Source organism: Callithrix jacchus, chromosome 4 (assembly GCF_049354715.1).
Source record: "Callithrix jacchus isolate 240 chromosome 4, calJac240_pri, whole genome shotgun sequence".
Lineage (NCBI taxonomy): Eukaryota > Metazoa > Chordata > Mammalia > Primates > Cebidae > Callithrix > Callithrix jacchus.
In genome coordinates this window covers 23,194,406-23,208,248 of record NC_133505.1, presented here as the reverse complement: position 1 = coordinate 23,208,248, position 13,843 = coordinate 23,194,406, and the positions used below count along the sequence as shown (strand labels likewise).

General features: G+C 48.1%; 1 protein-coding gene across 24 annotated transcripts in view; it reads left to right on the top strand.

The window, feature by feature from the left end:
• Window positions 1–13,843, top strand: part of RREB1 (ras responsive element binding protein 1) — a 203,226-nt gene extending 189,383 nt beyond the window's left edge. For 11 of the 24 annotated variants that reach the window (XM_078368417.1, XM_035295013.3, XM_035295014.3 and 8 more), the window contains 3 exons: window positions 1,787–1,951; window positions 8,355–9,152; window positions 10,421–13,843. In XM_078368417.1, the coding sequence (XP_078224543.1) occupies window positions 1,787–1,951; window positions 8,355–9,152; window positions 10,421–10,878 (1,421 nt within the window). In that variant the 3' untranslated portion in view covers window positions 10,879–13,843. Of the gene's footprint in view, window positions 1–1,786; window positions 1,952–2,649; window positions 2,784–8,354; window positions 9,153–10,420 lie in introns of all 24 variants that reach the window. The other 13 variants (XR_013533771.1, XR_013533769.1, XR_013533770.1 and 10 more) reach the window with 4 other exon arrangements.

Here is a 13,843-nt window from a genome sequence, read left to right as displayed (position 1 = left end):
AGAATGAAATGAGACCCTGAAAGCAGTCAGTGGGTTCTCCATTTCTGTTTAGGGTGCCTTGTGGAGCTCCTCAGAAGCACACAGGCTGGGATGGGTTTCTGGGTTTCTGATTCTGCCCTTTGTGGTCTTTGATTGTTGCAAGCATCTTTTTTGTTAAAAGCTCACAAGGAGATTTGTAAGCATCGTCTAAAAGGGCCTTTCAGCTCAGGAGGGAATCAATGTCCCCTATCTCTGATTATTACTCCTGATGTGAAATTGTGGCCATGCTGTCATGGGGGCAGGGCCAGGTCCACACCTTCAGGCTCTGTACGAATGGCGCCCCCTAGAGTCATATGACACAGCAGTGCCTGTCAAGGCTAGTCCTTCCTTCCCCTGGGAAAACACATGACCCTTTCTGACTGGTCTCCAGGTGCCAGGCCCTTGCTGTGCATTTGCAGGGGGGTGCATGGCCTTGGGCACCTGCACTAGTTCAGACTTCTATGGACATTAAACGAACACCGGAGGCCCCTGTGATCTGTGCTTCCAGGGAGCTGTGTTTAATTGTGGCAATCCCAAGGTTATGAGACAAAAAGTACTGGGCCCCAGCTCTAAAGTCATGTTGGTTAATACATAAAACCTTTTACCCTGTAACATTAGCAACTGGGACCTTGGACTCTAGCAACTTGGGAGAAAGGGAAGAATTCAGTGATACACAAATGATGCACCACTGACTTCCATCTCCTGAAGGCTCCTGATCCCTTCCCTGTTGCTCTTTTTCTCCTCATCTGTTTTCCCTTGTGCTTTCTTTCTCCCTCACATACATCGACACAAACTTAGGACAAGTTGCAGAGGAGCCTGGATTGCATTTTGAAACATGATGTTTATAGCATAGAGGAATCAAAGTAAAAGGATAGGGTAGGCAGACTGAAGCAGGAGGGGACTGTGCCTCTCACAGTGGCTCACCTATCTGCATTTGGGATGGGTCTAGCGGTGAGGCAGGGCTGTCAGTGTGTCCTCTTCACATGCACATCTGTTGAGTGGAGCACATGATGTAATGTAGACATAGTCATGTATTGGTCACTCATTTGCAACCAGGCTTGGAGCAGGGGGAACAAAGAACCTTTAATGTAATGAGAAGACCTCCTGACTCTTGCCAGCTAGGATCACAGTGACCTTGAGCAGAGGTCACTGCAGGATGTCTTGGCAAGTCAGACAGGAGTTGTCCTGGGAAGTCAGAACTTACTGCCGCCATTCTCCTGTGGGAGGGACACAGCCACCAAGACCAGGAAGGAGGACTGGCCACCCTGGCTGGGGGTTCAACCTGACTTCTCTTCATGGGCCCCCAAAGATACCCAGGGGTTCCCCATTGGATTTCCTAACATCCATATTACGGTGTCCTTGCCACACTAGAACTTGTTAGAGGTCGTCTTTCTCTTTGTGATGGAATATATGTGTTTTCTTGCTGTGCTCTAAAATCTCTTTATTCACTTTTATTTTTTCTTGTCATTATTTAATATTTCAATATACCATTATTTTACTTTAAATGTATATATTTTAGTTTCATTTCTTTTAGTATTTTAATGACAAAAATTTATATTCCATTCCACTTAGGAAAAGGGAGAATGATCATTTTAGTCATTGATGTTCTCTTTTTTTCTTTTTTTAATGTGTTTTGTTAATTTTCTTAAAAGTAAGGGGTGGAGGAGGGGGAACAACTGCCAGTGATCCCAGAGAATAAACGAAAGCAACTTTTCTTTTCCATTGCAGTAGAAAGCCAGATAAATATATATTTTTTTTCCTGCTTCAGGTCAGAAACCCTTCCCTTGTCAAAAATGCGATGCCTTCTTTTCTACCAAATCTAACTGTGAACGCCACCAGTTGCGCAAACACGGAGTTACCACCTGTTCCCTGAGAAGAAACGGGCTTATCCCCCAGTCAAAAGAGAGTGATGTTGGATCCCATGATAGCACAGGTAGTGCCGCCAGGTGAATGAGAACCCAGAGAGAGGGAGAGATAGGAGTTCAGTTCAGAGTTGTAGCAAACTCCAGTCCAAGCTGTGGAGCTGCTTGTCCTGTCTCTGTAGGATTCGGAGCCCGCAGCCTATTAATAGAAAGGTGGGCCCTACTGATGACTGGGAGGGAGTGTGACTTCTGGGTCAGATCACCTAGACATACAGCAGGAAACAGTGACAGTGCCCCTCGGTGACTCTCAGGGCTGCTAGGGAAGATCTGTCACCCTTCTGGCAGAAGAGGCCTTTGTTCTCAATATTGGGAGGTGGGATATATAGGAAGGCCTACAAGTTCAGCCCTGGGTATAAACTCATCTAAAGGGGATGTGAAACCTTAAAGCTTAGGGGAGCTCTTCAGCCTCCTTGGGAGAAGGCCTGGGCTTTCTGGGATGTCAGGGTATCGGAGGAACCTAGGGGTGCTGAGCCCTTGACTGGGAGGGGCACGGAGGGATGTGGTGTTCTTCTTTTCAATAACTCTTCCTGGTATAAAACTGTGTCCTTGTTTGAAAAAGCACTGTGCATGTCCTTTCTTTAATCACATCTCTGCTTGACCTGAATCCGGGTATTATTCTCCTGTGCTGATGTGTGCTTCCTCCCTGCAGCACCCAAAGAGCAATTAACGGCTGCCTGATACGTCTTCTGCCACCTTTTTTCCCTTACAGTTTCTGAATTTACTCATGTCCTCTATCAGTACACTCCATCCGCTTGGACTGCTGGGGTTCTCCATCCTCACCCCCAAGAGCAAACCAAAACCAGCCTGCTGCAGGCCACTTAGACACCCCGCCAGCTGGCACTGGTTAGTAACAGGGACAGCATTTTGGTGCTCGGTCCAGTTCTGCAGGTCTTGAAAGTCTGACACTACTTCATGGCTGCAAAGAGATCACCCAGCTATGTTTTTCTAGGGTTGTAATTGCATCCTGTGACTTCTGTTCCTCAGACTAGGGTGGAGATATGGGGTACCCTATAGTTGGGAGGCACGCCTGCCTCAGACGTCAGTGTGGACAAAGGGTTGGATATTAATCTCAGCCCCCTTGTCCTTAGTAACAGGGGTGCAGGCTGCCTCTGAAGTGGAGAGGCCAACCTTTGCCCCTCCCTGTGCCTCCCACTGAGCCCTAGTGAAACCAACTATGAGTGCTCTTGACTGCTTAGCTGCCAGTCTAGATCAGACCCTCTAAAGGTACGAAAGTGTAAGCTGGTTTGCTTATACTGCTTCCCCAGCTTCCACCACGTAACTCACCAGGATCTTTGAGTGAAGAAAGACTTGGGTGCGCACGGAATCTTCCCCTAACTTGGACCCCTGTCAGCCAAAGATGGCCTGCAGTGCAACCCACAGGAAGTGTACACCAGTGCTGACAGGCACGTGTTTGCTGCAGACCAGCCTGTTAACGTTTAACCATCGGCCACCACATTACCTGTTAGTCTGGAACATTTTCTTTGAGTCTGGTTTAGAAAGCGGCCTTGTGGTCTTCCCATAGTCGTCCCACAGTAGGGAAAGCAGCTAGTAACTGAAGGAGTTGAGAGGGAGCCCTTGGGTTTCCATGTTTACAAATAAGGCTTAGTAACTCTGTGCTGGATGTATTTTGCATTCAGCTTCTTTATCATAAGGGAAGAACAAAGGCTGGGGCTCTTGCTGACGTGCAGACACAAAGCTGAGTCGGAATGTATGGTCTTAGCTTCGGTTCAGCACCAAGTATATTTATAAGTTTGCAGTCATAAGTTTTGTTTTCCAAATCTCGGCAAAGCTTTTTCCCACCTCCACCCCCACCCCCGGAAGTTATATAGTTTTTCTTGAAGGGACAAAGCCTCTAGAAAAAGAAAAGTCAGTGAAAGTTGTAATGTGAAACCAGCAAAGAGAAAATTTTGGTTTAGTTGTGGTCACAGTCCATGGTTAGAAAGGGGACTGAGATCTAAGTGGGAGAGAAGAAAGGAGGTCAGGGAGGCAGAATTTAGTGATTTCAAGGAGGATTTTAAAAACCAGGTGAGCTTGATGGGCATGGGGTGAAGGCTTCATTCTGGGCTCCCCCCAACATGAAGTTTAAAAAGTAAGGCTTTGAAAGAAGACCACTTAAAAAAAAAAAGGAAATGACCAAAGAAGCCCTTGAGGGGTTTTCTAGGCTTATATGTCTAGGTGTCATTTTTCTTAAAATTTCTCAACATGCTTTTTAATGCAGGTCTGACTTTTCTTTTTTTTTTTTTTTTCCGAGATGGTGACACAGTCTCAGCTCACTGCAACCTCCACCTCCTGGGTTCAAGCGATTCTCCTGCCTCATTGGCTCCCGAGTAGCTAGGACTACAGGCACGCACCACCACACCCAGCTAAGTTTTTTGTGTTTTTAGTAGAGACGGGGTTTCACCTTGTTAACCAGGATGATCTCGAGCTCTTGACCTTGTGATTCACACGCCTCGGCTCCCAAAGCTCTGGGATTACAGGTGTGAGCCATCACACCCGGCCCATGGTCTTTTTTCAGTCACATGAGGTCTTTCATGAAAATGTTCTCCAGATATTCCCCCAAAAGAATGCTTTTTAAAAATGCCACAGTGAGGGCAGTTCTCCCTTAAAGATCTATTTTGAATATTCAAATTTCAATGGAAATTCTTCATTCACTGTCCTGGACTGAGAGGCACCCTGGCCCCTTCGGCCCTTGAGGGATATACCCTTGGTCCTTCCTCCAGTGATGCCTCATCTTTGCATTCATAGGCACCTACCTGGGGCTGTTTTTAATCCATAAAAACATAAAAGTGTTTAAACTCTCCCTTAATGGTGGCCACCTTTACCAGTCCAGAAGTCCCATGTACCAGCATGGACTGCACCTCAGGAAACCCTCTCAGTTCTCGAATGATTTGGATAGAGTGCAGACACAGTGGCTTCCCCCACAGAGGCACCCCTGCTTAGGTAATTGCTTAGGTTGGTAGTCTGTCACATCGGTTGAGTCACATGTAATTTTAGGAAGCACTAGATTTTTAATTGTTGAGCTGACTAGGGATGCCTCCACTGTCCTGTAGGAGGGGCTGCAGGTTTATTATCTACCAGGATTTCTTCTGCTTCCTCTAGTTGTTTTCTCAGTTGTTGAACAACACAAACCGAGGGACTTACAGGGAGAGGAGAGAACTGTATATTTTTAAGGTAGCATTGCTTATAAAAAGTCATCAGCTCAGCTACCTGCATTTGGGAGGCTGGGTGTTGAGAGTGGGGATTACAAAGCACCTGGCTTTAATAGGTTGGCTATTCATGATATGTGAAGAGGTGAAGTTTTTTGTTCACGAGAATCACTGATAAAAAAAAATCAGTCTTTGCTTAGAATGTGAAGGGCACAGCCTACCCTGCTAAAACCCTCCACCTAGTGGGAGTTGGGTAGAATACAACCAAGCCCCAGGTCAAAGGGAGTTGGCTTTTCATTTTACTCCAGGTGATCTCTCTCCATTATCCATGCAAAGGAAGGGCCCAAAAGCAGAAACAATTTAATCTTAGTATATTTATTTGGGTTTGGTTTCAAATTTTATTTTAATTTTTTAAGGTTTATCATCTTATATGTTCTATGCAGTTAAAGTAATGCATGTTATTTGCTGAAAGAAAAACAATTAATAGAAGTAGCCTAGGATATACTGGGACAAAGAGGAAGTAACCAGAGATTAAACCTTCTTTTAAAAATTACCGGCTGGGTGCAGTGGCTCATGTCTGTAATCCGAGAACTTTGGTCAGGAGTTTGAGACCAGCCTGGCCAACGTGGTGAAACCCTGGTCCACTAAAAATGCAAAAGTTAGCTGGGCCTGGTGGCTCACCCCTGTAATCTCAGCTGCTCGGAAGGCTAAGGCAGGAAAATTGCTTGAACCAGGGAGGTGGAGGTTATAGTGAGCCAAGATCTCGCCACTGTTCTCCAGCCTGGGTGGCAGAGCAATACTCCATCTCAAAAAAAAAAAAAAAAAAATTTTTTTTTTTTTTTCCTAAAAAGTTCAGGCACGGTTGCTAATGCCTATAACCTCAGCACTTTGGGAGGTGAAGGTAGGAGAATCCCTTGAGCCCAGGAGTTTGAGACCAGCCTGGGCCAATATAGGGAGACCCTGACTCTAGGGAGGGAGATTACCCACAATGCCAACAAACAAATTGAGCATTTTGTATTTATATTCTAGAGTTTATACCAATATCCATTCTACAGATGATGTCTGTTGAAATGATTCAAGAAAATGAAGTCTAGTTTTTTCTTGGAATGTGACCCAGACATTGGTGTGTATATCTCAGGACTCATATATTTAAGGTTTTAGATAATTTTCCAAAATCATTTCTTCTTTAAAATTTTATATTCATGGCCAGACAGGGCGGCTCACGTCTATAACGCTAGCACTATGGGAGGCCGAAACGGGTGGATCACGTAGGTCAGCAGTTCGAGACCAGCCTGGCCAAAATGGTGAAACCCCATCTGTACTAAAAATACAAAAAATGGTCGGCATGGTGGCAGGCACCTGTAATCCCAGCTACTCGCGAAGCTGAGGCAGGAGAATCACTTGAATCCTGGTGGGTGGAGGTTGCAGTGAGCCAAGATCACACCATTGCATTCCAGCCTGCACAAAAGAGCGAAACTCTGTCCAAAAAAAAAATTCATACCATAATTATTTCCTTCTGAAATCTCTTTGAGATACCCAAACAGTGGCTGCCAAAAAGTGCAGACAGTTGTAAAACTAATGAGGTGAAATGAAGTAAGTGGATGCGTTATGCAAATGGCTCTGGGTAAGCCTAAAGCCCCAAGCAGGTGTGAACAATAGGTAGTATCTACTCGGACCTCAGGAGGGGACAGGACAGCTCCTTATCCCACCCCCCTGACTGCTTTGATGGCATATAATCGAGCATATGACATTGAGGAGGAGTGATGGATGCACGTTGACATTGTAGTTATGCCTGATCACATTAAGTGAGAATCCAGGTTAAGTGGGTGAATCTGCTAGCTCAAGGACTGCAATCACATCTGGCCTATTGAGGGAGGGGCATCTTGTACTTGTGCTACAAAACAATGACTTTCATCCACCTGATTCTCAGAGGAACTTCTGAATCCCTGCAGTAATATATCAGACAGTGGACGGGTGCAGTGGCTTACACCTGTAATCCCAGCACTTTGGGAGGCAGAGGTGGGCAGATCACAAGGTCAGGAGTTCGAGACCAGCTTGGTCAACATGATTAAACCCCGTCTCTACTAAAAATACAAAAATTAGCTGAGCATGGTGGGTGGGAACCTGTAATCCCAGCTACTCGGGAGGCTGAGGTAGGAGAATCACTTAAACCCGGGAGGTGGAGGTTGTAGTGAGCAGAGATCACATCATTGCATGCCAGCCTGGGCAACAAGGCGAAACTCCATCTTGAAAAATAAATCAGACATAGAATCTGCGGCTAAATAGGTAGGTCCCACCAGCTTCTGATGCACTGTCATAGCACATAATTGTAAGAAGTTATTAAGTCCTATTTCAACCTTAGTAAAGAAAAGGTCTTTTGACACTTTCATGTCATGAATATTGCAACTGTGTCATCCTTTAAGAGGGTCATTGAAAATTATTGGCCTAGCCACATACAGTTTTCCTGAGGGGAATGGACAGATAAGAATAAATCAAGAGATAGGAAGTCAGGGTAGGTGAGATGCCTGGTACCCAGAACCCCTTGTATTCACAGGCATTGACAGTCCGTTCCCCTCCCTGTGTGCTATTGCCACGCCTGACATCAGGAGTGCCCTTCCTTTGAAAGGTTTCCACCACCCCTGGGAGGCTGACAGCTGGGAAGCCTACAGGCTTGCCTGCGCCCCCTTGGGCCTCTGCAGCCTCCACCTGGAGATGAGCATCAGGCAAGAGTGTATGCATCATACACAGAATACAGGCTTGGGGTCACTTCCTGAGTTTCAGAGACCATGCTTTGGAGGATTGGGAGTGGGGGTGGGCCTGTGTATGTTGCATGTTTGTATGATCTCTTTGCACTGGAAAAATAACATAACTCAGCTTCCTCAACCCCCTAGTGCTGCGAGTCTCTGGAATGCATCCCTCCTATCTCATAGCCCCTGTCTGCCCTGCCTGAGTCACTCACACCTTCCTGGGGGCGGGGGGCAGTGGAAGCCAGGGGTTCAGAGGCACAGCCAGCCCTGCGAACACAACAGAGGTGATGTGGAGGCTGCTTTTTTTTTTTTGTTTTTTTTTTTTGCTTTATTACGTCCCCAGAGTCATCTTGGTCCTCCTAGGGGATGATGTAACGGGTGGTGAGGATTTGGGTTGAAAGGAGCCCTCTGGTTTGGGGTTCAGGCTGCCAGCGTGGGTCTAGCCCATCCCGGCGGCGCCCCTGGCACAGGCGTACCTGGTGGCGTCCCTCTGAGCCCTCCCCGCTGTGCTTGCCCCGCAGACAGCCAGTCGGATGCAGAGACAGCGGCCGCCGTGGGCGAAGTGCTAGACCTCACCTCGCATGACAGAGGGCAGCCATCGGAGGGCACCGCTGAACTCCAGCATGTCACAAGGGATGCCCCCGCTGAGCAGGCTAAGATGGAAACGGTCTCGCCTTTGCACCAGGAAGAGCAGGGGCCCCGGGAGAGCCATGAGCCGGAGGAAGCGCATGGCACCGAGGAGAGCACTGGTGACGCCGATGGCTTAGAGGAGGACGCGGCCAGCAACCAGAGCCTGGACCTGGACTTCGCCAGCAAGTTCATGGACTTCAAGCTGGCCGAGGGCGAGGGAGAGGCGAGCGCCGAGGGCGCGGCTGCGCAGGAGCAGAAGCTCGCCTGCGACACCTGTGGGAAGAGTTTCAAGTTCCTGGGCACCCTGAGCCGCCACCGGAAAGCGCACGGCCGCCAGGAGCCCAAGGAGGAGAAGGGCGATGGAGTCAGCACTGCGGAGGAGGGGCCCCAGCCCACCCCTGAGCAGGAGGAAAAGCCCCCCGAGACCCCTGCGGGGGTGGTAGAGTCGGCCCCAGGTGCCGAGGATGCCCCGGCAGAAAAGCCCTCGGAGGAGACTGAGGGCCCCTCCGATGCGGAGGGCGCGGCTGAGAAGAGGTCCTGGGAGAAGAGTGATGATGACAAGAAACCAAAGACAGACATCCCCAAAAGCGTGGCCAGCAAGGCAGACAAGAGGAAGAAGGTCTGCAGTGTGTGCAACAAGCGGTTCTGGTCGCTGCAGGACCTGACCCGGCATATGCGCTCCCACACAGGTAACCAGAGCAGGCCAGGTCCCCAGCCCAACAAGAGGAGGCAAGTGGGGCACCTCCTTCCTAGGAGCTCCCCTGAAACGGTGCCGGAGGCCACCAGGAGAATGTTTGCTTACGTTGCAGGTGTGCCCTTTTACGTCCGTGAACTAGGGAGTTTTAAGGAATTGCCCTCAGCCGTTGAAGACCCTACAGGCCTCTTAACAGCCAGGCAGGAAGTAACTTGAGAGCCCTCGGCCGTTGTGTTTTTGAGAGTGCTGTATCCATCTCTTAGCTCTGCTGAGCCTGTCTTCCCATCCATAGAGTGGGGTGATAGCTGCCCTGTTTCATAGAGGTATCTAGGAGAGGATGCTTGGGCTGGGCATTTGGGGCCACTTGGCCCTGTGTAGTCCTGTGGCCTGGAAGACAGGCACTGCCCCAGGCTGCTGTGGAGCAGGCACTATGGGTAATCCGTTAGGGTCAGGAGGGCCTTTCTTAGCCATGCAGCCCAGCGGAAGTGACTAGGAGTACAGGACCCTTAGCCACTGCCCTTCACACTGCTCCTAGAGCTCACCCACCACCTACAGGGTGGAGGCTACAGACCTCAGAGCAGGGGTGGTTACTTTGGCACAAAGACCCGGATATGCTTATAAAGTCAAGAGACACACCCTTTTTTCTTCCAAAATAACCCCAGTCCCTCCTCTCAGCTGCAGCTTCCCTCCCTGTCACAGCCATAGCCCACAGGGAACACATGTCCCCCAATCCAGTGCAGTAGGCTCTGCCCAGGGTCCTTGGCTCTCAGAAGAGGGTTATTCCTGGGCTCCCAACAAGCCTGGTGGGCCCTACTGCCCTGAACCTGGCATGTGATCCATCAGGAAACCCCTCCTGCACCACATCACAATGCAGAGGGTACCTGGTGCCTGGACTTAGGTGCTGTTGTCCATGCAGAGCCCTGGGAGGGGTCCCCTCTAGATTCCTTCCCAGGCTCCAGTTGAGGCCAGTCTGCACATCTCCTGAGGGTTCTGCTTCTAGACTCAAGTTTTCTGGATCAGTATGTAGAGTGCGTGGATTGAGAGAGCAATCAGAAGGAACGTCTCAAATTGAGAGCTTGAACCAGCAAACTGATTGTCTATCCTCAGTTTGCTGGTTCAAGTAAGAGGCCTCTGACTGAGTAGGAAGGAGTCCTGGCCCCCTGCACACAGCCCAGGAGCCTCACTCTTCCTGTGCAGAGCAGGGTAGGCGGGTACTGGTGCCTTTTGGTTAATGGACATATTTTCTTTCTTCCGTTGTTTTAGGGGAAAGGCCATACAAATGTCAGACCTGCGAGCGAACCTTCACCTTGAAGCACAGCCTGGTTCGCCACCAGCGGATCCACCAGAAAGCCAGGCATGCCAAACACCATGGGAAGGACAGTGACAAGGATGAGCGGGGTGAGGAGGACAGCGAGAACGAGTCCACCCACAGCGGAAACAACCCCATCTCGGAGAATGAAGCTGAGCTGGCTCCCAATGCCAGCAACCACATGGCCATCACCCGGAACCGGAAGGAGGGCTTGGCCAGTGCCACCAAGGACTGCAGCCACAGGGAAGAGAAGATCACAGCAGGGCGAGCATCCGAGCCTGGCCAGGGTGACCTTAACCCAGAGAGCCCTGCGGCCCTGGGGCAGGACCTGCTGGAGCCCTGCAGCAAGAGGCCCGCCCACGCCATCCTGGCCACGGCTGACGGTGCCTCACAGCTCCTGGGGATGGAGTGACAGCCTCAGCCCCCCTCAGCACAGACAAAAGCCAGCAGAGCAAAGCATCGCAAGTCTATACTTCGTGGGGTTTCCTCAGTTCCCTTCCGCTGTTGGGGATTAAGAGAGAGTGAGTGAGAGAGACAAGCAGGAGTGTGGCCGCTCACTCAGTGCCATAGCCTCACCGCAGCCTGCGTGGGAGGCCCCAGCCCCTGCCGATTCCAGTGCCTTCACTACTTACCGGATCTCTCCATATCATCATGGGTGTTATATTTTTCCAAAATGACTTCTTAAGACAAATATAATGAATTGGCTGGAGAGGACCTCTTCATTTGAGCATTAGCGTTATTTTATATTGGTGTGTGTGAGCTTGTTCTTGTGAATCTGTGATAGCACCGTTTGTTCTGTGAGCTGGAAACAGAAGGAAAAAACATACCCTTGGGTACCCATAGCCAATAACTGGAAGAAAATGATGTGAATTTCATGTAAATGACCAGAGGAGAGATGGATAAGATGATAATTTCTCAAATAGACATTTTCCTTTTTTTCTGTGTGCTTCATGGTGGAGTTGTCATCTGGTCCTTGGTATTACAGGATGTGGTTAATGAAGGTTTCCAATATGGTTTCAAGCCAAAACCAGGAAAGAGTCTAGCTTCAGCCTCCTGTCCGTTTCCACTCTGTCAGCGTTAGACATGGTCACTGTTCGAGTTTCAAGACATCCGCTCTTAACTACAGAGAAGAGTTACTCCCCTGGCATCTTAACCTATGGAAAACATGCACGGATAGCATATATTTGATTGTCCCCTTTCCCTTTTAGTATATGTATTATTAATATTATTATTATTTTTAGTTCATCAGTTTGCTGGTCTCTGCAGTCAGCAGAATCAAATGGGCAATATTTGTCCTGGGAGACCTGTGCCACACCCAGGTCCCCGAGTAAACGTGTGCCTGCGGCTGTGGTTGGCACCTTCGGGTGGTAGCTCTTCTACTGTACTGAGACAAGCCTTTCTTCCGTCACTGCAGAATTTGGCCATGAGCAGTCTTCCCAAGCATGGCCCAGGAGCAGCTCAGAGAGGGTGGAGTGAGGATGTGTGCATCCAGGGAACGGGCATCGAGAAGCCAGGGTTGTGCCCGGAGCACTGCAGAGATGGCTTTGGAGAAAGCAAAGCAGTGACCCAGTGACCAGGCACGTTACTCATGTGTGAGGTATTCCCAGTCTTCCCGCTAAGCCCAATCCAAGCCTTCCCCAGCTGTGCTACTGTCATTTGCAAAGCGAGGAAATACTACTACTGGTAATAAAACTACACATGCAAGATGTCAGATGAGAAATAGATTTATATTTACCTTCCTGCAATGTGGGGTTGGTGCTTGAAGATAAATGTGCTGTTTCTAGTTTCTTAAATAGCTGAAACCCCTGGTTGCAAAAAAGCAGGATTCTTTTTACTCATGCAGGCAATAGACTTCCCTTAGTGTCGCTGCCCACAGGGAGGAGAATATAGTCCACTGCAACTGAGCTTCTGGTCTCTCAGCCAAGACCTCAGGGCCAGGGGGAGCCCAGGCAGCCTGCTGCCGGGAACTCCTGGCTTGCTGCAGTGCGTGGAGCCTCTTGCCTTCCCCTGGGGAGGCACCCCTGTGCCCTAGCTTCCTTCCCCAGGCCTTTTCTGGCCCCACATGCTCCTCCTTTTCTTAGACTTGTTCTCACAGAAACATGCACGCCCCTTTCTCTCCACCACCTCACTGATTTCTGAAATCCAACCTCCCAGACTTCAAAGGAAGATAGATATTCTTGAGATAATGAAAAGTGATATCTTTGCATATGAAAGGAAAAAAGGTTGCGGTATATATGACTTTTAACTGTATTAGGGATGTATGAACCAGTTTAAAAACAAGGTTTTATTTAATGTAGAGATGAATGCAAATCAGAACCAATGATTTCTTGGTCTACTTAGTTAAAACCAGTTCATACATCCCTTAGGCTTTTTTTTTATTATTATTACAGTTTTTGTTGTTATTTTTGTTATTATTATTTGGGGTTTCTTATGTTTTTTCTTTGCGACTCTCCACACTAAACTCGCAATATTGTGGGGAGAAGCTGTGACTAAACTCTACGCTGCGGTGAGATGTAGCAGTAATCAGCTCCCAGCGACGTGTGTAGCCCGGGCTGCCGCTCGCAATAATCACTATTGATTTAAAGCTTTACTTAGCCTTGATCTGTACCCTCATAGTCAATAAGGTCTTGCCACATTAGTGAGGTGGAGAAACGTGTTATTTGTTTGTTGTTTTTGCCCTCCCTCCACCCCCCCAATATTAAACTGTGAAATTTGTGATTTGTTTGAACTCTGGGTGAATCATAGCTTAGTTTGCATGTCCAGCTAATTTGTTTCTATACATTTTGTTGATTCTCTTTCTCCTTCTCTCAGGGCTTTTACAAAAAAATATATATATATGGATCTTCTGAAAAGTTTTTTGAGGTGCAAGTTTTTTCTCTCGTTTTTTTTTTTTTTTTCCTCATTGATTAATGGACATGATGCTGAGATTCAATCACTACATGAAACACCTGGCTGTGAAAACAAAAGAAAACCCAGAGGGCTGTTTTCCAAGCATCACTGGGGAAGCTACGTAACAGTCGGATGCCGGTTTCGGAAAGATTCACCATACGTTCTGATCCTCTGTTCGTCTCTGTGCTCTCCACTTTCTTCAGAAGGAAATTGATCCTAGTGATTTCAGCCCATGCATTAAACAGGAAACAATAATTTGTAGAATTCATATTTTTCTAAAGGGAACTTAAAAACTGCTGCTACATGTTATGTACAAAACTGGTTTATGCCACATGAACAGAGAATCACAAGTTTGGTTTTGGTACTTTTTGTTCCTCTTTATATTCAGTTGTATAGAACTTCCAAATTCAGAATGAGAAGAAAGCTGTTCTGTATCAAACCATCTAAGCAATAAATGGTATATTTTAAAAGCGGCAGATTGCCGGTCA